Source organism: Leucoraja erinacea, chromosome 31, assembly GCF_028641065.1.
Source record: "Leucoraja erinacea ecotype New England chromosome 31, Leri_hhj_1, whole genome shotgun sequence".
NCBI classification, from domain to species: domain Eukaryota; kingdom Metazoa; phylum Chordata; class Chondrichthyes; order Rajiformes; family Rajidae; genus Leucoraja; species Leucoraja erinaceus.
Window position 1 is genome coordinate 23,885,505 of NC_073407.1, and position 25,252 is coordinate 23,910,756.

The 25,252-nt window shown below is 45.8% G+C and overlaps 1 protein-coding gene across 1 annotated transcript in view; it reads right to left on the reverse strand.

Moving 5' to 3' along the window:
- The window catches only part of LOC129712119 (astrotactin-2-like), an 863,305-nt gene that overhangs the window by 635,591 nt on the left and 202,462 nt on the right, over positions 1 to 25,252 (reverse strand). The window contains 1 exon segment of the mRNA XM_055660334.1: positions 4,605 to 4,980. Within this exon segment, the coding sequence (XP_055516309.1) occupies positions 4,605 to 4,980 (376 nt within the window).

Genomic DNA, 25,252 nt, shown 5'->3' on the forward strand with positions numbered 1-25,252 from the left:
TAGAACTGACTGTCTAATCGATAACTGTCTCGGTTCCTGATGCTTGTTATTGAGAGCTGATGAATCAATTTGGCCTTTGACTGTGATAATGAACAAGATTCTAAAAACCTTGCCTCATCAATGATCCATGTTCAATACCTTAGAGCTATTAGTGGCTCTGAAGACTTTGTTGTGATGAATTGACTTGAATTGAATTGAATTGAATCCTTTATTTGTCATTCAGACCTTTTGGTCTGAACGAAATGTCGTTGCCTGCAGCCATACATGTAATAATAAACAACACACAATAAACACACATTAACATCCACCACAGTGAGTTCACCAAGCACCTCCTCACTGTGATGGAGGCAAAAGTCTTAGGGTTGCTGTCTCTTCCCTCCTCTTCTCCCTCTGCGCTGAGGCGATACCCCACCGGGCGATGGTAAGTCAGTCCCGCGGTTCAAGCTCCGTGGGCCCGGGGGTGGTCGAAGCTGCCGCCCTCCAGTCCATCGGACGCAGTTGTTGCCACGGGAGCTCCGGAAAACAGGCTTCAACCTGTGACCCGCGAGCTCCCGACGATGTCATCCACTGGCCCGCGGCCGAGCCCCGGATTCAGGTCACCGCCGCCAGAACGCCGCCTCAGCCACCGGAGCACCGTCTCCGCCCCACACCGGGCCGCCCACACGGGAGCGTCTCAGCCCCGCACCGGGCCGCCCCCACGGGAGCACCTTCCAGCCGGGAGCTGGGCCGTCCTTCCAGCCGGGAGCCGGGCCGCCCTCACAGGAGTGTCCCCGCGCCGTCCACCCTCACCGGAGCGCCGAGTCGTGCCGCTGCCCGAACGCCGCCGCAGCTCGAAGACGGCCAGCCTCGCGTTGGTGAGTACTGGCTGGCTCTACCTCCGGAGCCTCGAGGTCGGTCGCAGGTTGGAGGCCGCCAGCTCCGCCATTAGGCCTCAGCTCAGACGGGGGGGGAGAGAAGGGGGATACGACAAGAAAGTCGCATTCCCCCGAAGGGAGAGACAGAAAGCCCCGTTTCACCCCCCTCCTCCCCACACGCATAACACAACCTAATAACCAAAAGTTTAACTGAACAAGACAAAAAAAAAGAGCACAAAAAAGTAAAAACAGACGAGCCGCAGCCGTTTCACAGCGCCGCCACTTATGTACTTTCTGATGTACTTTCTACAAAACCTGCACTGCGTGATGTGGAATTACAAATTTCCAGCACATCTTGTGTGAGCCAGTGTAACTTTTGTTCTCACATTTGTCTGCACGTGTTTAGATTGAAAGATGCAGCGTGGAAACAGGCCCTTCGGCGCACCGAATCTACGCTAATCACTAATAACCCGTTCAAATCACACCATTGATTTTGTTAACCCTTGCTTTCCCTCTCTCTCCGTCCCTCCCCCACCCTAGTGCTCCAACTGTCCTCCTGATTAATTGTATTGTTTTGCTTCGTTGTCACCTTCCCCTCAGCCGACAATGAACCATTGTAGACACAAAAAGCTGGAGTAACTCAACGGGACGGGCAGCATCTCTGGAGAGAAGGAATGGGTAATGTTTCGGGGTGGAGACCCTTCTGTAGACATCCTGAAACATCACCCATTCCTTCTCTCCAGAGATGCTGCCTGTCCCGCTGAGTTACTCCAGCTTTTTGCGTCTATCTTTGGTTTAAACCAGCATCTGCGGTTCTCTTTTACAAAGAACCAAGGGTTCAAAGGTTCTTTATTTGTCACATACACCAATTGGTGTAGTGAAATGCGGATTGCCATCGCAGCACATTAAAAAGAATACAACAAAACAATAATAAAGAAATTTAAACATAAAAACATCCCCCACAATGGTTCCCATTATGAGGGAAGGCACAAAGTCCAGGCCCCATCCCCATGTACACCCATTGTACATTGCTTGGAACATTGTCTGCTTTGATCTGTCGTTTTCACACCTTGTCCTTCCATATCTCTAATTTCCCTCTCCCCTGATTCTTAGCCTGAAAAAAAACATCACCCATTCCTTCTCTCCAAAGATGCCGGCTGTCTCGCTGAGTTACTCCAGCATTGTGGGTCGACCCATTCACACCAGTTCTATGGTGTCACTTTTGCATCCTCTCCCTCTACACAAGGGGCACCTGACAGAGGCCGATTAACCCACAAAACGCACGTCTTTGGCAGTTGGGAGGAAACCCAGGCGGCCACAGGGAGAATGTGCAAACTCCACACAGACAGCACCCTGGGTGAGGGTCGAATCGGGGTCCATGGCGCTGTGAGGCAGCAGCTCTACCAGCTTTGACTGTGTGCCAACACTATTTTTTAACTTCAAAACCCATCAATTCTGTTTGGTAAATCAGCAGACTGAAGTACCATATGGAGAAATGGGAGTATTAAAAGCAGCATGGTGCGGTGGCCCAGCGGTAGAGTTGCTGCCTTACAGCGCCAGAGAACCCGCGATGATCCTGACTACGGGTGCTGTCTGTACGGAATTAGTACTTTCTCCCCGTGACCTGCGTGGGTTTTCTCCAGGATCTCTGGTCCCCCCCCCCCCACACTCTAAAGACGCTCAGATCTGTAGGTTAATTGACTTGGGATAAAAAAATAATCAAAGAAATTGACCCCAGTGTGTGTGTGTGTGTGTGGGGGGGGGGGGGGAAATCGCTGGCCAGCGCGGACTCGGTGGGCCAAATAGCCTGTTTCCGCACTGCATTTCTAAGCTAAAAGAAACTAGAGCTTCAGAAACATCTTAACCATGTGTAGAGAAAAATTGGAATAAGATAATTCACGGAAATATCTGTATTTCAAAGTCTGGCTGATCAATTCCAGCAGGCACTCCTTTCTTTTTCCAATTCTCCCGACCAAAGGTAAACAGATTCAGTCTAACATTAATTCTTTGAACAAAAAACACAAAGTGCTGGAGTAACTCAGCGGGTCAGACAGCATCTCTGGAGGACAGGGGTAGATGATGTTTCAGGTCGGGAACCTTCTTCAGGCTCATTATTTTATTCAGGCCATTACTTCATTGATTCCATGTACACATACACTGCATGTGTGGAAATCCATGATTCCATTTTTATTTGGGTAAATAAAACTTCATCCTTTTCACTTCATGCGTCAAACAAAAATCCCTACTGTGTTGAGAACACACAAATTACAATTGCAAATCCAGCCCGCTTTTTCTGAGCTCATCAAGATTAAAATAAGTTTTTACTAATTGGCCTTAACATCGGGGGGCGGGAGCAAGACATCAGCCAGTGGTGTAGGAAAAACTGTAGATGCTGGTTTACACCAAAGATAGACACAGAATGCTGGAGTCACTCAGCATGGAGGGACAGGCAGCATCTCTGGAGGGAAGGTATGGGTGACAGTTTGGGTCGAAAAATAGGTGCGAGTCCAAATGGGGTACAGGAGAGAGGGGGAAGGAAAATACAAGGGAGGATGGGGGGGAAGGGAAGGTGGGAGGGGTTACAACCCAAAATATCACCTATCCATGTTTTCAGAAGATACCGTCTGAGCCAATGAATCACTCCAGCACCTTGTGTCTTCTGCAGTTCCTTGTTTTAATGAAATAGACACAAAAAGCTGGTCAGTGTGGACTCAGTTGGCCGAAAGGCCTGTGTCCGTGCTATATCTTGAAACTAAGTTACTTGTTGAGCCAGCCTGGTTACATTTGTGGTTACATTTCTATTATACTTTTAGATGTTTGTGTAGGAAGGAACATGCAGATGCTGGTTTAAACCAAAGATAGACACAAAAAGCTGGAGTAACTCAGCAGAACAGGCAGTATCCCTGGAGAGAAGGGATGGGTGACGTTTTGGGTCGAGACCCTTCTTCAGACTTTCTTCTGCTTCTATTTGGTGAATATATCCATCAGTGAGTTTAGATACAGTGTGGAAACAGACCCTTCGGCCCACCGAGCCCACACCGACCAGCACGTTAGCACTACCCTACACGCACCAGGGACAAGTTACAATTATACCAAGCCAATTAACCCATTGGAATGTGAGAGGAGACCGGAGCACCCGGAGAAAACCCACGCAGTCACAGGGAGGACGTGCAAACTCCACACAGACATCACCGGCAGTCAAGATTGATGCCGGGTCGTTGGGGCAGTAAGGCAGCAGCTCTAGCGCTGTGCCACTGTGCCCGCCCCATCTTTGCAGTTTGCACTGTGTTGATGAGCCTGTAAGAGGGAGAGAAGCAGAGTGTGCCTACCTACCTGTGACCTGGTTGCGTTGCTCTCTCTCGATCTCTACCTGAGCTTTAAAGCGTTAAAACGGCTAAAAATAACCCACTTGTACACAACTCCATTTATCAGTGGCATCGTGATTAGTGGATGCTCACTTTTAGGACTTGCCAAATAAAAAGTGAAAATTTAATAATGTATGATTGATGTTTCTGTAAAGTGTTTTTTTACTATAATATGTAACTATACTTTACCATAATATGTTTGTTTCTAATAAAAATATTTAAAAAACAAAACAAATATACCTTCATCGTACGAGAACGTGAAGTTGTAAAACTCATCCGCTGCCCGTTTACTTTCTTTATAAGAGGGTCTTATATCACGTTGGAATTTAAATGAACCCATCGACAGTAAAATACTAAACCATGAGAAAACAAAAACAGCCCAAACCTGCATAACAAGGTTTCTTCTCTTCTCCTCTCCCCAGGCTCTCCAGTGTGCGGGTCACCTGGCTTCCAAAGTCATCGTCTCGGTTGCACGCTTCGGGCCGCAGTTGGTTCTCCTCCTCGTCGCAGTCGTAGTCGTCCAGGATGGGGGTCTCTCGGATGGGCATGCCCACCACCGAGTTGTGGGCCTGTATCCTGGAGTTGCGGAAGCTGTCCCTGGCCTGCGGCCCCAGCAGCACGGAGGGGATGTAGTGGATCTCGTGGGTGGCCTCCGTGCTGGCGCTCTTCTGCGGCACCCGCCGCCGCTTGCACCACCTCCGCCGGGCGTACAGCACCATGGTGAAGAGCAGGATGAGGAGCAGCAGAGCGATCAGCCCGCCCTGTGTGGGAGGAAGACAAGAGGCGAGGGAGGGTTACATCTCCAGTCATTGAAGTCAGGAGAACAGGGTTAGGGGAGATCGATCAGCCATGATTGAATGGCGGAGTAGACTTAATGGGACCGAAAGGCCTAATTCTGCTTCTGTTTTGACTTTATGAACACATGTAGAAGACACAAAAGCTTGATAGAACGAACCACCAGATTCAAGAACAGCTTTGTCCCACCTGTTATTGAACAGACCACTCATAAGATAAGAATGTATTCCCAATCTTGCACTGCATCTTGCGTGGCCCTGTTTTATTATCTGAACTTTCTCTGTAGCTATAAAACTGTATTCTGCACGCTATATTCCTTTTTCTTTTTGCACCACCATTTTAACTCATGTTCGGTGTGATTTCCCCAGAGAGCGCATGAAACAAACTCTTTCACTGTACCTTGGTACATGTAATAATAATAAAGCAATTCAAATACCACCCTGACCACCCGCGCACGGTCTAGGCATAAGCTTAGGGGCGACCGTGCCTTTGCGGTTGCAGCTCCTAGACTGTGGAACAGCATCCCCCTTCCCATCAGAACTGCCCCCTCCATCGACTCCTTTCAGTCAAGACTAAAAACTTATCTATACTCCCAAGCCTTTCCTGAGTCCACTGAGCGAGGGCTATATGTATATATGTATGTAGTTTGTTTGTTTATACTATTCTTATAACAAATGTAAAGCACTTTGGCCAACCAGAGTTGTTTTTTTAAATGTGCTATATAAATAAATGTGACTTGACTTGATTTGATAGATATTTGTAAACTCATCAGGAGCATGCATGTGGTATATGGGGTAAAGCTTTCACCTTTAGCAGAGGTATCAAAAACTATTGAATAGAGGATAGAGTTTATCAATGGAATCAAAAGTTATGATGCGCCAAAAACAAGGGCACACGACTACGGGCTCTGTCTGTACGGAGTTTGTACGTTCTCCCCGTGACCTGCGTGGGTTTTCTCCGGGTGCTCCAGTTTCCTCCCACACTCCAAAGACGTACAGGTTTGTAGGTTACCGTGATTCGCTTGGTAAAAATTATAAATTGTCCCTAGTGTGCGTGGGATAGTGTTAATGTGCGGGGATCGCTGGTCGGGATGGTCGACAACGTGCTGTCCCACCAGTTGGCGTGTGGCCTCATTTCTGGCAGTGAGGGTGGTCCAGGACAGAAAGGTGAGTGTGGGAATGGGAAGGCGAGTTAACATGGTTAGCTAGTGGGAGATCCAGTAGGCCTTGGTGGACCAAACACAACTGGTTGGCAAATACAGAATATGTAAGTTAAGCACCATACAATCTGTATAAAATGATGAGAGGAAAAGATCGGGTAGATGCACATAATCTCTTGCACAGAGTAGCGGAATCGAGGACCAGAGGACATAGGTTTAAGGTGAAGGAGAAAAGGTTTAATAGGATTTTGAGAGGGCTACCTTTTCACGCAAATGGTGGTGGGCGTATGGAACCACAGAGGACGTAATTGAGGCTGGGACTATCCTGACGTTTAGGCAGGTACATGGATAGGACAGGTTTGGAGGGAGATGGGCCACACACAGGCAAGTGGGATTAGTGTAGCTGGGACATGTTGCTCCGGTTTCCTCCCACACTCCAAAGCCGTAGGTTAATTGGCCTGGTATAAGTGTAAATTGTCCCTGGTGTGTGTAGGATAGCGTTAGTGTATGTTGATCGCTGGCCAGGTTTATTTGGCTTGTGTAATTTGACTCTAATTTGCAGAATATTGCTAGTGGACAGGGTGACTGCTGATGACTTGTTCCACGCTGTGTCTTTAAAGCCTAAATCAGTCACCTCTGCACTTCCTGATAGAGACCAGCTATTGATTTAACACATATTGATCTGAAAATCTTCAATTTCATTTATATTTCTCTACGGTCTTAACCCCCCTTGTCTCTTCAATCTCCTCAATCCATATCGCCCTCAAAGATGCGTCCAATTACTTCAAAGTGGTGTCGAGCATCCCAAATTTAATGGGTCAATTATGGCCTATTACTAATGCTTAACTCTCTGAATTTTCTCCCGAAAATGCGCGCTTATTTTCCACCTTGCTTCAAGAAATTCTGCTTGCACTAGCTTTTAGCCTCTTATTTTAATCTTCTCATGCAGCTTACAGTCTTTTTTTCCCTTCTATAATACTCCTGTCATGTTCAACTTGCTCTCTCTGGATAGTAACTGCGTTTGGAAGAATCCATCACACACACACAAACTGCATACGGGTCTGTCGAACTAGACAGCGGCAATTGGTAAAAAAAGGTGTCGATTTTCTAGACTAATGTTAGAATGTTCAGAGCACAAAAAAATGTTCATAGGACTGACCCACTCCCTTCAAACACCATCTCAGATAAATAAAATCCCAACTATCTGAAGCTTATGATTCTTATTTAGCAACAGTGCACATTTAGAATAGAATAGAATAGAATAGTTTCTTTATTGTCATTGTAACATGAACCATGTACAACAAAATTTAAAAATGTCAGCCAGTCAGTGCACCATTCAAACATTTCTAAAAGCTAACGATACATACAAGATCAAATATTAAAAGATAAACAACTAAAATAAATATCACGAAAATAGCACGCATAAACACCCAACCCTCCATCCTTCTGTCGATTTCACAGTGTACCACATTCCCTTAGTATGTCTGGCCCCTCTTTTACTTGGCGGCTACATTTAGTGCTTTTATAGCAGTGGGGTAAAAACTGTTTTTTAGTCATTCATCACATTTTTATTCATCACAATGCTGCTGTTTCAGTTATGAGGCTGGATTTGGTTAGTTTAGTTTGGAGATATAGTGCTGAAATAGGTCCTTCAGCAGACCGAGTCTGCCCTGACCAACGATCACCTGTATACTAGTTCTATCCTACAACTAGGGAACATTCACAGAAGCCAATTAACCTCCAAACCTGCACGTCTTTGGAAAGTGGGAAGAAACCGGAGCACCCAGAGAAAACCCACACGGTCACAGGGAGAATGTGCAAACTCCACATTGACAGCATTTGTGGTCGGGATGCAACCCTGGGTGTCTGGCGCTGTAAGGCTGCAACTCTACCGCTGCGCCACCGTGCCGCTTCTGTAGTTGGAACCCAAATGCCCTTTCTGTGAGGGCATGGTGGAAACGGGTACTCTCACCTTTCGGCAGAATGCCAGGCATCGGAATCACCAACGTGCAGAAGGCTATGGACCAAGTACAGGTAAATATTTATAGTATAGATAAGGGGCAGCACGGTGGCACAGCGGTAGAGTCTCGGCCTTCCAGCGCCAGAGACCCAGGTTCGATCCTGACTATGGGTGGTGTCTGTACAAAAAATGTACGTTCTCCCCGTGACCTGCGTGGGTTTTCTCCGAGATCTTCGGTTTCCTCCCACTCCCCAAGACGTACATGTTTGTAGGTTAATTGGCTTACGTACAAAGACATACAGGTTTGTAGGTTAATTGGCTTGGTATAAATGTAAATTGTCCCTGGTGTGTGTAGGATAGTGTTAATGTGCGGTGATCGCTGGGCGGTGCAGACCCGGTGGGCTGAAGGGCCTGTTTCCGCGCTGGATCTCTAAACTACATGATGGTTAGCAGGGAAACGATGGGCTCAATGGCCTGCTTCTCCGCAAGATGACTCGATGGATAAAAAGATCAGCAAAGTCTTAACAGTTTTAACTTTCTGCCCTTTTTCCAAATAAAAAAGTTTGCCGATTTAATTTTTGCAGCTACGCGTTACATGAGTGCCCGTGAAACCAACCCCACATCTAATTGAACTGCAAATGATATACAGGCACAAAAGAATATTTGTGCAGGCTTCAAAAGTCTTTTCCAGAAAGCAAGGAGGGATTGTACACAGTGTATTCATGTTAAGTCTAAAGAAACTAAACAAAGAGGCACGCTCTCAAGTAAATTTAGCCGTTCAATGGGCTTATCACAGCTAGCTTCCGCTCTGTCTGACAGTCTCCATTTCAAACTCGGCACCCTGCAAGATGCATAATTGCCTCCCCAGGCCCAAAGGAATTAAAAGATCACACTTTTGCTGTTCCCCGAGACTCACCCAGCAACAAACAAATCTCGGGGTGAAATTTTGAAAGCTTGCGTTGACTTTCTGCTGGCATTTTCATCAAATAGAGACTGACAAAGGAAAGAATCATTACGCCGAGATCAATAGTTCACAGGATTAAATTGAAGTAATATGGCACCACTAAATACAATTGCCACCACTATTTTTCCTGCATCTTCCGTCCCTTCACGATGTCCCTTAATAAACATTGCTACAAAAGAGAGGGTCCATGGAAGGCTAACAGCTGCATTATCAATGTCTCTTTGGTTCATCGCATGAGGCAGAAGCTGAATAAATCTGATTTATTTACAACCATTTTCTGCAAAGTTAAGATTTTATTTTTGTCAGAATATTAGTTTAAAATCCAACACGGTAACAGGGTATTACATTTCATCAACAACACTTCACGACATCGAATGTTCAAAGTATAATGCTTGTTAAGGTCGGCACGCACGTTGGCACAGCGGTAGAGTTTCTGCCTTACAGCGCCAGAGACCCGGATTCGATCATGTCTGTACGGAGTTTGCACATCCTCCCTGTGATCGCATGGGTTTTCCCCGGGTTCCTCCCACACTCTAAAGACATACAGGTTTGTAGGTTAATGGGCTAGGGTAAAAATTGTACATTGTCCCTAGTGTGTGTTGGATAGTGTTAATGTACAGGGATCGCTGGTCGAAGCTGACTGGATAAGCCGAAGGGCCTGTTTACAGTGAGTTGAAGGGCACTTCTAGACATTTAGAAATATCTCTAAATTTAGAGATACAGGTGCACAACCTTTTATCCGAAAAGCCTTGGGACCAGACACTTGTTGGATTTCAGACATTTTCGGATTTCCGAATGGAAGATTTTTAGCGTAGATTAGGTAGGTAGCGCGGGCGGCTTGAAAAGTCTGGAGCAGCTGCCTCCTCCCCGGAGACCGGGAGAATCATTGCATAAATGTTAGTCAGTTAGTTTGGAGGGATTTTATGTGGTGGTGGGGTGGGTGGGTGAAGGGGGAAACTTTAATTCTTAGTCCCCTACCTGGTCGGCGACTCCCAACCTCGCGGAGCTGGGGGCTCCGTCTGGCTGCGGGCGGCGCCGGTTGTAGCTCCGACCGCGGCAACTCGACCCCTGGCTGCGCGGCTCCAAATCCAGCGACGCTCCACGAATGTTGGGAGTCGGCGGCCACAGCGCTCCGGAGCTTGCCGCACGGCGACCCGGTAAGGCATTGCCCGCTCCCAGCGCTGCGACGCCGCCGACTACCAACATTCGCGGAGCTGGGGCGTCCGGCCGCGGGCCGCGCTGGATTTGGAGCGCCTCGCAGCCAGGGGTAGAGTTGCCGGGGTCAGAGCTACAACCGGCGCCGCCCGCAGCCCCACCGGCCACAGCGCTGCGGAGCTTACTGCACGGCGACCTGGTAAGGCATTGACCGCTCCCCGCCTCTCCGACCAGGTAGGGGACTAAGAATTAAAGTTTACCCCTTCACCCCCCCTTCACATAAAAGCCCTCCAAACTAACTGACTAACATTTAAGCAATGATTTACAGATGTTTAAGCGTCTCCCGGTCTCCAGGGAGGAGGCAGCCGCTACAGTAGTACAGACCTGGGTTGACCGTGGGTCGTTTTGGGTCAAGTTTGGCGCCAAACGCGAGCTTTGGTGTGCAGACGACATCTGGAAAAAATGGCCGGTTTTCGGAGTTTTTCCGTTTCCGGAACTCCGGATAAAAGGTTGTGCACCTGTACTAAATTCTCTAAATTTAGTATCTCTAAACTAAACGTGCAACCGGGACAAAAGTGTTTATCAAAAACAGCTTGTGCAAATCCATGGTAGACACAAAATGCTGGAGTAACTAGCGGGACTGGCAGCATCACTGGTGAGAAGGAATGGGTGCCAGGGACCTGGGTTTGATCCTGACTGCGCAAACTAACACTATCCTACACACACTAGGGATAATTTCCATTTAGAGAAGGGCCTCGATCCCGAAATGTCACCCATTCCTTCCCTCCAGAGGTGCTACCTGTACGTCTTTGGAGTGTGCTCTGTACAGACAAGCACCAATAGTGGGGATCGAACCCGCGTCTCTGGCGCTTAAAGCTCGGTAAGGCAGCAACTCTACCGCTGCACCACCAAGTATGATTATTGGGCTAGGTAGACAAAAATGCTGGAGAAACTCAGCAGGTGAGGCAGCAGGTGAAATAGGCAACTTTTGGGGTCGAAACCCTTCTTCAGACACATCAGTCTGAAGAAGGGTTTCGGCCCGAAACGTTGCCCATTTCCTTTGCTCCATAGATGCTGCTTCACCCGCTGAGTTTCTCCAGCATTTTTGTCTACCTTCGATTTTCCAGCATCTGCAGTTCCTTCTTAAACATGATCATTGGGCTTACTTTCAGACAGGAAGCCCCCGTACAGGAGGGAGGTCAGTGGCGTTTAAGTGGCTTCTAGATAAATAATAATAATAATGGATGGGATTTATATAGCGCCTTTCTAGATATTCAAGGCGCTTTACATCGCATTATTCATTCACTTCATTCACACTCGGTGGTGGTGAGCTACTTCTGTAGCCACAGCTGCCCTGGGGCAGACTGACAGAAGCGTGGCTTCTAATCTGCGCCTACGGCCCCTCCGACCACCACCAATCACTCACACACATTCACACGCAGGCAAAGGTGGGTGAAGTGTCTTGCCCAAGGACACAACGACAATATGCACTCCAAGCGGGATTCAAACCGGCTACCTTCCAGTTGCCAGCCGAACACTTAGCCCATTGCGCCACCTGTCGCCCCAAATGGCACATGAATATGCAGGGGGATGAGGGATAGTAATCACATGCAGGAAGAAGGGATTAGTTTAATTTGTCATAATGTGTGGCACGGACATGGTCACGGGGAGAACATACAAACGCTGTACAAAGGGCCTGTTCCTGTGCTGCACTGTTTCAAAAAAACACAACTTGCTGCCACATCTTTCCATGTGGGAGGAAGCCCACATGGTCAAAGAGAGCTCGTACAAACACGACACAGACGGCAGTGTTGCGATGTCGTAGGTGGCACAGTGGCACTACGGGTGCTGTCTGTACGGAGTTTGTACCTTCTCCCCATGACCTGCGTGGGTTTTCTCCGAGATCTTTGATTTCCTCCCACACTCCAAAGACGTGCAGGTTTGTAGATTAATTAGCTTGGAATAAGTGTAAAATTGCCCCTGGTGTGTGTAGGGTAGAGTTAGCGGCGTAGACTCAGTGGGCCAAAGGGCCTGTTTCCGTGCTGTATCACTAAACTAAACTACTCTGCGCAGGTAGACACAACAAGCTGGAGTAACTCAGCGGGACAGGCAGCATCTCTGAAGAGAAGGAATGGGTGATGTGTTGGATCGATACCCTTCTTCAGACTAGTTAGCGATATGGGAAACGAGAGATATAACCGATGATGTAGAGAGATAGAGAGCTAAGAACGCATGATATTGCTCACCGACACATTAGTTTCATCGTTTCTCCAGAGATGTGTTGAGGGAAACAAATTTCAAACAATTCCATCTGTTGTTCCCAACATGGGATCACTCTCCCCTGCCTGTGGAAGTATTGCCGGTACATCACCTCAGCTGGATATTGTCAGAATCAATAACGTTTCAGATTTATTTGTCACCAGTGATATTTGATCCTTTCAGCATTTGCAATCTGGTGCATGCTGAGTAATCAGCTTATCTGATCCGCGCGGCCCACAACCTGCAAAAGCCGAGAGATAGCCCACATATCTCTCAGCCTGCTCATGCCAAATAGAATCCAAACATCACTGCCTCAGCTATTTATTAATTGGCCGTACATTTTTTGACTGAACTGAACCACAACATGACCTTCTAATTGATCAAAATATCAATTTTTTTGGTTCCTGAGCAGCTATCCATCTCACCCTCTCAACCCCATTCTCCTGCCTTCTCCCTGTAACTCCCGACTCCCATACTAATCAGGAATCTATCTATCTCCGGTTTAAAATATATCCACTGACTTGGCCTCCGCAGCCGTCTGTGGCACCGAATTCCACAGATTCACCACCCTCCGACTAATGATACCTTAGTGTGATTGTACCCATAGAGGGAGTTAGATGTAGCCCTTGTGGCTAAAGGGATCAGGGGGTATGGAGAGAAGGCAGGTACAGGATACTGAGTTGGATGATCAGCCATGATCATATTGAATGGCGGTGCAGGCTCGAAGGGCCGAATGGCCTACTCCTGCACCTAATTTCTATGTTTCTATGTTTCTATTGTGACTGATCTTCCATATTTAAATCATTTGATCTCGGAAGAATATAAAAAAAATTGATGTTTATTTTAAAACTATTCTGAATAACTAGTGGGATATTTGGGGTCAAAATTACAAATCTTCACTATCTTTTGAGTAAGAAAAATGTCACTTCATTTCAACTTTTTATTGCCATCTTATGATTTTGAGATAGTTTTCATCTCCCAGGCAAGAGAAATAGCTGTTATGTATCCCTCCTGCCAATACATTGTACCTTTCAATATGAGGAGCAAAACTCCCTTATCAACTCTTCTCATCTTTCTAGCGTTCTAAATAATCTCTCCCCATGTGAAAGCCCCTAGCTCCAGGAGTCAATGCAATATTTTTTTATTGTGACACCCTCCGAGGCAGGTCTATCGCTCCTTAGGCAAGAAGTGTGAGAAGGCACACAATATTCTTGGCTTCACCTCATCAAATCCCTGTATGGATGCAGCAAGGATCGCTCACTGTGTAGGAGTGAACTGCAGATGCTGGTTTAAACCGAAGATAGACAAAAGAAAGCTGGAGAAACCCAGCGGGGCAGGCGGCATCTCTGGAGAGAAGGAATGGGTGGCGTTTCGGGATGACTGAAGAAGGATCTCGACCCCGAAATGTCACCCATTCCTAGTCTCCAGAGATGCTGCCTGTCCCGCTGAGTTACTCCAGCTTTTTATTTCCACAATGGTTAATTGTTGGCTGAGGGGAAGGCGTTGAGACTCTTCTGCAGACAGAGTCAGGGGAAAGGGGAACGAGAGATATAGATGGTGATATAGAGAGATGGAGAACAAAAACGTACGACAGATGTGCAAAAAGGGAACGATGATAAAGGAAACAGGCCATTGCTGGCAGTGGGCCCAGGTGAAACGTCATCCTGTTGAGTCTCATTGGCTGTAACTCGTTTTCACCTAGCCCCATCCCTAGTGGAAAGAACAAAGACTGGAGGTGAGAGGGGAAAAGTTTTCAGGAGCTGTGCAAGGCAGGTTTTTACACATAGATCTGTGTGCTATGTTCTATGAGTCGCCTTGCAATACTCAGGTTCTAACCTGGGCTGGTACCACCAGGTTTATCAGGCTGTTGAGGTTGAGTTTCTGGTCAATGGCAATGCTCAGTATGTTAACGCTGGTGGACTTGGTAGGGGTCACACCACCACTGAATGTCAAGGGCAGGTGGATACACACCCTTGTTGACTAAGGGCATGTCTCTGTTCCAGCCCATGCCTGTAACCTCAGTCTCCCCGTGTGTTGAAGAGAAGCAGATGGACTTGAGCATTGTGCAGTTATCAGCCAACCACCTCATTTCTGGCAAGATGTGAGGAAAGCCATTGAGTAAGTTATTGTGGGAGGCACGGTGGTGCAGCGGTAGAGTTGCTGCCTTACAGCGTTTGCAGGTTCGATCCTGACTACGGGTGCAGTTTGCACGTTCTCCCCGTGATTGTGTGGGTTTTCCCCGAGATCTTCGGTTTCCTCCCACACTCCAAAGGCGTACAGGTTTGTAAGTTAATTGGCTTGGTGTATGTGTAAATTGTTTGTGTGTGTGTGTGTGTGTGTGTGTGTGTGTGTGTGTGTGTGTGTGTGTGTGTGTGTGTGTGTGTGTGTGTGTGTGTGTGTGTGTGTGTGTGTGTGTGTGTGTGTGTGTGTGTGTGTGTGTGTGTGTGTGTGTGTGTGTGTGTGTGTGTGTCTGTGTGTGTGTGATAGTGTTAATGTGCGGGGTGATCACTGGACGGTACGGACTCGGAGGGCCGAATGGCCTGTTTCCGCGCTGTATCTCTAAACTAAACTAGACTAAGTAGAGATTTCTATTAGATAAATATTCATACAACTGCAAAATTTTAATTAAATCTGGCTCATTACTCACAATTAAATCTAATGTGGCGTGGTGTCGTTTTGGTTCCTGGATTTATTGGATTAGAATTTCCCCTGATCCCACAGAAGTGCATTAAATATTTGCTTTGTGAGAGGACAAAAACGGTTTGGAAATAGATAAGTACCTGAGCCCTTACTGGATAAGATTTTCCAGCGCTAAGGCCCGTCTTCCGGAAGCCTAGCACCAAAGATCGGATAAGTCTGGAATGATTCTTTGGAATTGTGGGGTGGCACCTTGGTGTCGAGGTTGAAAGGTGAAATGTGAAGGGGTCAACTGCCCGTGATCACTGATGGCAATTTGGAAAGGGCTGTGATGGCTGATTAGGTGGGTTTTCTGGAAGAAGGGTCTCGACCCGAAACGTCACCCATGCCTTCTCTCCGGAGATGCTGCCTGTCCTGCTGAGTTATTCCAGCACTTTGTGTCTATCTTGGGTTATCTGGAAGGTATTGCAAATCGTGAAGAAGGTTGGCCATAGTCAAAGGTAGACAAAGGTAAAGTGCTGGAGAAACTCAGCAGGTGCAGCAGCATCTATGGAGCGAAGGAAATAGGCAACGTTTCGGTTCGAAACCCTTCTTCAGACCAAAGTCAAGCTTGGTAAGTGGGCCAAAGAATGGCAAATGTTGTTCAATTCAGATACATGTGAGGCATTGCATTTGGGAACTCAAACCAGAGCAGGAGCTTCACGATGAACATGAGGCCCGCTGTAAGTCTGTTACTCCCTTCAACATAAGGTTGTTTTTGCTGGATCTATTGTTAGTTTTAAGCCTGAGTTTAATACACGTCTGCTAATCACACATGTAAAGAATGATGAAAAACGAGGACACAGATCCACCATTTCATCGAGTCACTAAATAACCTTGGTGCGTTTTGATGATGACGTATTGTAACTACCTCGTGATGTTCTAACGGCCCCATGACAAAGTCTCTAATTAAAGAATTTACCATGATGTTGAGCTAATGAAACTAAATTTCGTTTGAATCTCATGTGAGGTTCAAATGACAAATAAAGGTATTGTATTGTATTGTATTGTATGTTGATGTCGAGTTCATACAGCTAGAATTAAAGGGCGTTCTTTTAGGAAGGAGATGAGGAGCAATTCTTTAGTCAGAGGGCAGTGAATCTGTGGAATTCTTGGCCACGGAAGGCTGTGGAGGCCAAGGCAATGGATATTTTTAAGTCAGAGATAGATAGATTATTGTGTAGTAAGGAACTGCAGATGCTGCTGGTTTAAACCAAAGATAGACACAAAAAGCTGGAGTAACTCAGCGGGGCAGGCAGCATTGCTGGAGAGAAGGAATGGGTGACATTTCGGGTCGAGACCCTTCTTCAGGTTCAATAGATTCAATCGGATAGATTGTTGATTAGTACGGGTGTCAGGGGTTATGGGGAGGAGGCAGGAGGATGAGAGGAAAAGATAGACTAGCCATGATTGAATAGCAGAGCAGACGATGGGCCGGATGGCCTAATTCTGCTCCTATCACATGACCTTATCACCTTACAATTCTCTGTTTTCTCTTTGAAAATCAGTGTTACATTTGTTAATGACTGCTCAAAAGGCAATCAATTGTGGAAGATAAAATAAAGCATTCCACTTTCACAACGCATCTTTCCAGCTTTGTATAATATTGTTGATTTTAATTTCATTAATTTCTCTTGTACTGCAATATTAGCATTAATTCAGATTATTATCCTCATTTGACCACCTAGTTCATTTTTTTTAGCAATAATATTTTTCATGCTTAATACAGTGATGTCCGATCTAGAATTCTTGTCGCAACCATCTGCCATTTGACAATAGGCCATTTGTACATAATCTATTATAATTTCCATTAGTCCATTATAATTTTGTTGTTTAATTTAGTGATACGTCGCAGAATCAGGCCCTTTGGCCCATCGAGTCCATGTTAGCCAGTGATCCCCGCACACTAACACTATCCTACACACACTCGGGACAATTTATAATTTTATACAAGACAATTAACCGCTCTTTAGAGTGTGTGAGGAAACCGAAGCACCCGGAGAAAACCCACACGGGTCACAGGGGGAACCTGCAAACTCCATACAGACAGCACCCGTGGTCAGGATTGAACCTGGGTCAGTGGCACTGTAAGGCAGCAACTCTACCCACTGCCGCCCCTTGACATTTCTCCGAGGCCAATGTTTGTTTTGGGTCAATTTGCTTTTAAATTGCCTCATTCTTCTTATTGATTACTCATTGGTGATCTTTATAACCCACCCATTCCCCCATTATAATGTGACTGAACTCAATACCATATTTCCATTCTCTTAAAATTACACCCATTTATAACATTGTAGTCTAGAAATCTATGTGACCTTCTAAAGCATATTCAATAATTTCAGGCGAAGGTTGGTGGGTGTATGGAACGAGCTGCCGGAGGAGGTAGGGACTATTGCAACAGTTAAGAGACAGTTGGACAGTTACATGGATAGGACAGGTTTGGAGGGAAACATGCCCATCGACCCACCGGGTCCGCGCCGACCAGCGATCCCCGCACATTAACACTATCCTACACCCACTAGGGGGGGACAATTTTTACATTTGCCAAGCCAATCAACCTACACACTTGTATGTGTTTAGAGTGTGGGAGGAAACCGAAGTTCTCGTAGAAAACCCACGCAGTTCACGGGGAGAATGTACAAACTCCGTACAGACAGCACCCAAAGTTAGGATTGAACCCGGGTCTCCGGCGCTGCATTCGTTGTAACACAACGCTGTGTCTCCGTGCACCATCTGGAGGTGTGCATTTTCACACTTCTATACCACTTGCTCGATAAGACGGTGGGGGAGGGGGGGGAAGAGGGAGTGACTGGGGCGGGAATGGTCCTTGATTATGCTGGTGACGGCGGGAAGTGTAGGTGGAGTCAACGGAAGGGAGGTTGGTTGGCCTGCTGGTCTGGGCTGCGTCCACAACTCTCTGCCATTTAATTCAGACCTGCGCCTTCATTCGAGGGGGTGGTATTGATCTTGTGGATCTAAGTCGCAGGATATGGACCAAGACTTTTGAGGCTGTGAGGGGAAACTTCCGCAAGCCGTTGTGGCTGTGAAATTCTTCACCAGATGCCAAGTCTTCAATGTGCTTGAAGAACCAGTTGATAGATTTGTGAGCGGCACGGTGGCGCAGCAGTAGAGTTGCTGCCTGACAGCACCAGTGACCTGGGTTCGATCCTGTCTGTATGGAGTTTCCCGTGACCTGCGTGGGTTTTCTTCAAGACCTTCACGCCAAGACATTCACTCCATTTGTAGGTTAATTCACTTTGGTAAAATTGTCCCTAGTGTGAGTGTAGGATAGTGTTAATGTGTGGGGATCGCTGGTCGGAGCAGATTTGATGGGCAGAAGGGCCTGTATCTCTCAACTAAATTAAACTAAACATTAAAAACAGCAAGGGTATGGGGGAGAAGATCAGGACTGTGATATTAAGACAGAGGATTAACCATAAAACATTCTTCTTTCTGTAAACTGTCATTAAGAAATTCCCATTATGAAACATACCACAATCTAACAAGACATTTCTCACGTCGTTCTGGAGGAAGACTTTTAAATTAACTTTTAAAATCTCCAAAACAAGGAGGAAAATGGCAGCCATAAATTTACAAATCCATAATTACAAGGCCCCATTTAATATCACAATAGCAATTTAGCTTTTAAGATTCCAGCATCAGCCTCCCTAATCTGTCTAAACTATTCCAGTTTCACATTTTAACTGCAGTAAAACAGAGAGGTGACGAGAAGGAGATATAACATGACCTTGAATTGAATCACATTCCACTGATTAATAAATTTACAGATGATTATATATTACCTAATTATATTGCAGATTCCATTATTGGATTACAGTAATTATACCTATAATGCCTAATAATGCTTAAATGATCTATATTCATCTGTATGTTATTATATCTTAGTAAGATCCATTCAATCCACTAAATGGCAAACTTTCATATTCACATGTTGTTTCTGAAGGATAAAACTAAAGGCTCAGGTGGCCAAGGTTCTTTCATCCACCTGATATTATCTTTATGGAAAATCATGGGCTTCGTCATCTTCACATCTCACCATCTGATTTATTCTTTAATTAACCCAACTTCTTACACCCTTTCAAACTCTTCATTTCAGCCATCAATCATTCTACCTGTGAGGAATTCCTCCCTCGTCTCTATAGTAAAATTATTCCAAACACCTTCATGGTTCTCTGTCTCTCCTGCAAGAAAAATACTGTTTAGGTGTGTTTTCTCAGTCTCATCAAGTACCTACAGTCATTCACAGTCATAGAGTATGGAAGAAGGCCCTTCGGCCCGACTTGCTCACACTGACCAACATGTTCCAGCTACACTAGGCCTACCTGCCTACGTTTGGCCCATAATCCCTCTAAACCTGTCTTATCCATGTACCCGTATAACTGTTTCTTAAATGTTGCGATAGTCCCAGCCTCAACTACCTCCTCTGGCAGCTTGTTCCATACACCTGCCACCCTTTGTGTGAAAAAGTTACCCCTCAAATTCCTATTAAAACTTTTCCCCCTCACTTTGAACCAATGTCGTCTGATTCTCGATTCCACTACTCTGGGCAAAAGACTCTGGGCATCTACCCGATCTATTCTTCTCATGATTTTATACACTGGTGTTGGAAATTGCAGATGCTGGTTTAATTTGAAGATATTCTTCAGAAGGGTCTCAACGCAAAACGTCACCTAATTCCTTTTCTCCAAAGATGCTGTCAGACCCACTGAGTTACTCCAGCTTTTTGTGTCAATCTTAAGTGATAGGTGGATACAAGTGAGGGGGGGGGGGGGGGGGGGGGTTGGGTGGGCAGTTGGGTGGAGTAACTGATGAAGACTGGAGGTGAAAAAGGAGACAAAGAGCGGCAGATAAGAAAGGAAGATGGGCGAAATGTAATGGTAGAGGGAAAGATAGGGGCAAGGAGGAGGGGAAAGACGGGGGAAGTGGGGATAGGAGAAAAGTGTACAGAGGAGTGGGAAGTAGACTGGAAGATCTTGCTCAGGGCACGACTGTTCGAAACATACATGTGTGGCATTTTGAAAGATTTACAACCATATCTCACATGAACACAACAGCAAACAACATTGACTGATGTTGGACGAAATGGCAAATTCAACCAACTAACAAAAGGCACGTGAGTTTGCAGCTTTTGTGGAAATGGACAAAAAAGGATTTCTGTTTGCAAGTGGATCATTCCAATAGCCCTTTTGCCAGTAACTTTACAAATCTTTCAGCCTTTGCTGTATTGAAGTTACTGCTCCACCCTGCCTTGCTGTCATTTTTCTTTTGCATTCACCGACTCTTCAGAATAATGAAATTGTCCTTTATCACGAATAGTCCTATGGAGCAGCAGTGTAGTGGTTACATCACCGAACAAGCATAAGACAGGACTCATGATCTGCACATAACTGGGCATGACATGACATGACATGACTCGGGAATTTCAATTCAATTTATTAAAATGAATCTGCAATTAGAAGCAAAAACTAGCAGTGATAACCATGAAACAACTGGAATGTCAAACGAAATAAAAATAATTGAATTAACTAATGACCTTCAAGGAAGGCAATCTGTGGCCTTTGCCTGGTGTTACTAGAAGTCCAGATGCACAGCAAGGTAGACAAACATGCTGGAGGAACTCAGCGGGTGAGGCAGCATGTATGGACAGAAGAAATAGGTGACGTTTCGGGTCGAGACCTTTCTTCAGACAGCCTCACCCGCCGAGTTCCTCCAGCATTTTTTTCTACCTTCGATTTTTCCAGCATCTGCAGTACTTTCTTAAACAGATGCACAACAATGTGTTTGACTCTTAACTGCCTGCTCAATCAAGCTTAGTTTAATTTAGAGATACAGCATGGAAACTGGATCTTCAGCAAACACAGAGTCCGTAGATAGACACAAAATGCTGGAGTAACTAAAGGGCGATTTTTTTCAGTGACCACCGTCAACATTGACTGACATATCAGGTCACCAAAAATGGCGTTAAAAAAATGTCAGCATGGAAAAAATGGATACATTTTACTCGTAGGTAGGTCGTGATGGTAGCCGTAGGTTGGGAACTGGCCCGAGAAAAAAAAAGCAAACATGACATCATTTTATCATGTGATCATTTTCCACTCGTAGCTAGTCGTAGTTGGTCTTAGGTGTGGAAGACTTAGGTCGAGGGAGGTCGTAGGAGGTCGTAGACATAGCCGTAGGAGGTCTTTTACGTCGGCGAGTCAACACGGCCTTGACATTTTTTTCCAACATCGTCTTGGGTCTTCTAAACTCGTGGATTAGGTCGTCCAAGTGGGACAGGCCCTTGACTCAGCAGGACAGGCAGCATCTCTGGATTGAGACCGCAACTCATGTTCTGGGACTATTGAAGAAGCAGAGTCCTGGTGCGTCTTGGTGGTCAGGGCAAGGACCGAGATCCCGGAAAGTTTTGGGGAAAGTAGGAACCAGTGAGTTTTTGGGGAAAGGCAACCTGGACCGTGGTGAGTTTATGGGGAAAGGAGGAACCGGGGTCCCGGTGAATGCCGAACAATTGGGAATACCGAATAGACAGCTGATTAACGGATACACTTTGCTTTGGGATGGGTTTTAAGTGTTGCTGATGTCAGTGATACAACCAATCTTTGGACAACTAAAAAGAAAAACATCCTTCAATGAGTGAAACAGTTCTGAACCTATTTTGACTAAGATTAAACATTTGGAATATCTTATATAACTGGTTGCCAGTTAGATGATTTTTAAATTTCAATTTCAATGCTGCAATTTGATAATTATATCAAATTGCTCTGGTGCTGAATAGATTTAATCTGTAGCATGTATTCAATATCTTTACCTTTATTTTTCCTGTCTTGTGTGCGACTTACCACAAATAATTGTCCCACTTACATATCTCAGCTGGATTCATACACGTCTGTTTATAGTAATAACTTGTATCTTCTTCTCTCACTTGACAGGCTCCGTAATGCCCTTTGTTTGAATTTCTGCATCTCCATTAAAAGGGTTATTGTCATAGCTCAGTTCAAATGACTCCACATTTTATGTCTCAGAACACAACAGTGTTATTTTAGTGGGGCTGTTTGCAAGCAGGTAATAACTTGAACACTGTCAGGCCATCAAGCTTATTTGCTTCACCGAATCGGTTTGTTTTTTCCCACCCCCGAGTCTTTGTCATTTTTAATATGCTCAGTAATGTTCTGAAATGTGAAGACAGTTGGCAGACATGCATTGAAGATAGATCTGGATATGACACTGGGGGAAGAATGTACAAGACTCACCACACTTATCCGCAAAAAAACATTGTCCTTAGTGCCTGTATTTAAGAGGGAGTTAGATGTGGCCCTTGTTGCTAAAGGGATCAGAGGGTATGGAGAGAAGGCAGGTACAGGATACCGAGTTGGATGATCAGCCATGATCATACTGAATGGCGGTGCAGGCTCGAAGGGAGGAATGGCCTACTCCTGCACCTATTTTCTATGTTTCTAACAGTGTTAATGTGCGGAGATCGCTGGTCGGTGCGGACTCGGTGGGCCGGAGGGACTGTTGTCCGCACGGTATCGCTAAACTTAAAAAACAAATGAAACAATCTTAGGGAACATAGAAAAATATGGTGTAGGAAGGAAAAGCAGATGCTGGTTTATACTGAAGATGGACACAAAGCGCTGGAGTAATTCAGCGGGTCAGACAGGATCGCTGGCAAAAAAGTACAGTCTTCAGTCCGCGGTAGACAAAAGTGCTGGAGAAACTCAGCGGGTGCGGCAGCATCTATGGAGCGAAGGAAATGGGCAACGTTTCGGGCTGAAACACTTCTTCAGTCCGCAGTGTCTACGCTGCACATGATGCCAAGACAAAGTAATGTCTGCCCGCATATGATCCATAGTCTCCATTCCATGCATATCCATCCATATGCCTATCTAAAAGCCTCAAATGCTACCATCATATCTGCCTCCACCACCACCCCTGACAGCAAGTTCCAGGTACACACCACTCCATGTACAAAACAAATTGCTCCACACAGCTCTTATAAACATTGCCACTCTCAGCCGGACACAGCGCCTTCTAGTATTTCGACAAACAATGCTGGAGTAACTCAGCGGGTCAGGCAGCATCCGTGGAGAAATGTCACAAATAGGTGACCTTTTTGGTGTCGAGACCCTTCTTCAGACTGAGAGTCAGGGGAAAGGGGAACTAGAGGCATGAAAAGGTACAGAACAGATCAGAGCCAGCACTGAAGATTCCACCCTGGGACACTGGGTCCATTATTCAAATGGTTCAGTGATTTGAGAATGCCGTCTGCGATGCAGCATTGTTACACTACTTTGTGTGTCTGCTGGGGTTTACACAATATGCATACTTAATGTGGAGATGTTTGCAAATTGATGCAATTTAAACTAGCTCAAGGTTAGCTCTTGTTAAACCGAGCAGTGTATTTGCAACGACAGATGAACATGCTAACAGTGAAATATATAATGTATGCTTCAAACTTCAAAGCAACACTCTTTTTGTGCAAGCTGAAGTAAATTGTGCGTCTGTTTGAGCAAACTGTCATGTCAGATAAAACGTACAGTGCTGCCATTCACACATCTATGCTGTAATCTGCAGGCCTTCAATTTGGAGTTCAATTGGGCTAAATATAACCATATAACAATTACAGCACGGAAACAGGCCATCTCGGCCCTTCTAGTCCGTGCTGAACACTTATTCTCCCCTAGTCCCATCTACCCGCACTCAGACCATAACCCTCCATTCCGTTCCCATCCATGTACCTATCCAATTTATTTTTAAATGCTAAAATCGAACCTTATGAGTTGAAATGTCTATAAAACCCTTGAAATCGAGTCATAGTGATACAGCATGGACACAGGCCCTTCAGCCCAACTTCCCTACACCGACTAACATGCCCCATCTACACTCGTCCCACCGACCTGCGTTTGGCCTATATCCCTCCAAACCTGTCCGATCCATGTACCTGTCCAATTGTTTCTTAAACGTTGCAATGGTCCCAGCCACAACTGCCTCCTCCGGCAGCTCGTTCCATACACCCACCTCTCTTTGCATGAAAAAGTTGCGCCATAGATTCCTATTAAATCTTCCCATTCCCCCACCCCTCCCCACCTTAAACCTATGTAAATCTGTAGGAGGTGGTTGAGGCAGGGACTATCCCGACATTAATGAAACAGTTAGACAGGTTTGGGACAGGTTTAGAGGGCTGTGGACCAAATATAGGCAGGTGCGACTAGTGTAGATGGGACATGGACACAAAATGCTGGAGTAACTCAGCTGGGACAGGCAGCATCGCTGGAGAGAATGAATGGGTGATGTTTCGGGTCGAGACCCTTCTTCAGACAGATCTGTTGGCCTATGTGGGCAAGGCAAGCCAAAGGGCCTGTTTCCACGCTATAAGGCTCAATGACTGTAAACGTGCCCAATAATATCCCGACAATGGCTGGATTTGATCGCAGTTTAAAACTATAAACTGGTCGACGTTTTGAAACTCATCAATGGTCACAGTTGATGATTATTTTCCAGGGAACCCTGCACATGTTGACAGTAAAGTTAAATGATTTTTAATTACCAATTCCATGAGATGAAGAATTATTGGGATCTTAATTGAGTAGCATGTGTGCATATTCACAGAGAAAAACTATCACCTCTTCTAAATGGGCGGCACGGTGGCGCAGCGGTAGAGTTGCTGCCTTACAGCGCTTTCAGCGCCAGAGACCCGGGTTCGATCCCGACTACGGCTGCTCTCCGTAAGGAGTTTGTACGTTCTCCCCATGACTGAGTGGGTTTTCTTCGAGATCTTGGGTTTCCTCCCACACTCCAAAGACGTACAGGTTTGTAAGTTAATTGGCATGGTATAAATGTAAATTGTCCCTAGTTAGTGTGTGTAGGGTAGTGTTAATGTGCAGGGATCGCTGGTTGATGCGGACTCGGTGGGCTGAAGGGCCTGTTTCGGCGCTGCACTGTATCTCAAAACGAAACTAAATAACATCGAGGCTTGTGACCAAGCAATTGAGTATCTCACAATCAGCTCGAGAGGTTATAAACATTAGGATAAGTACCACAGCAAGA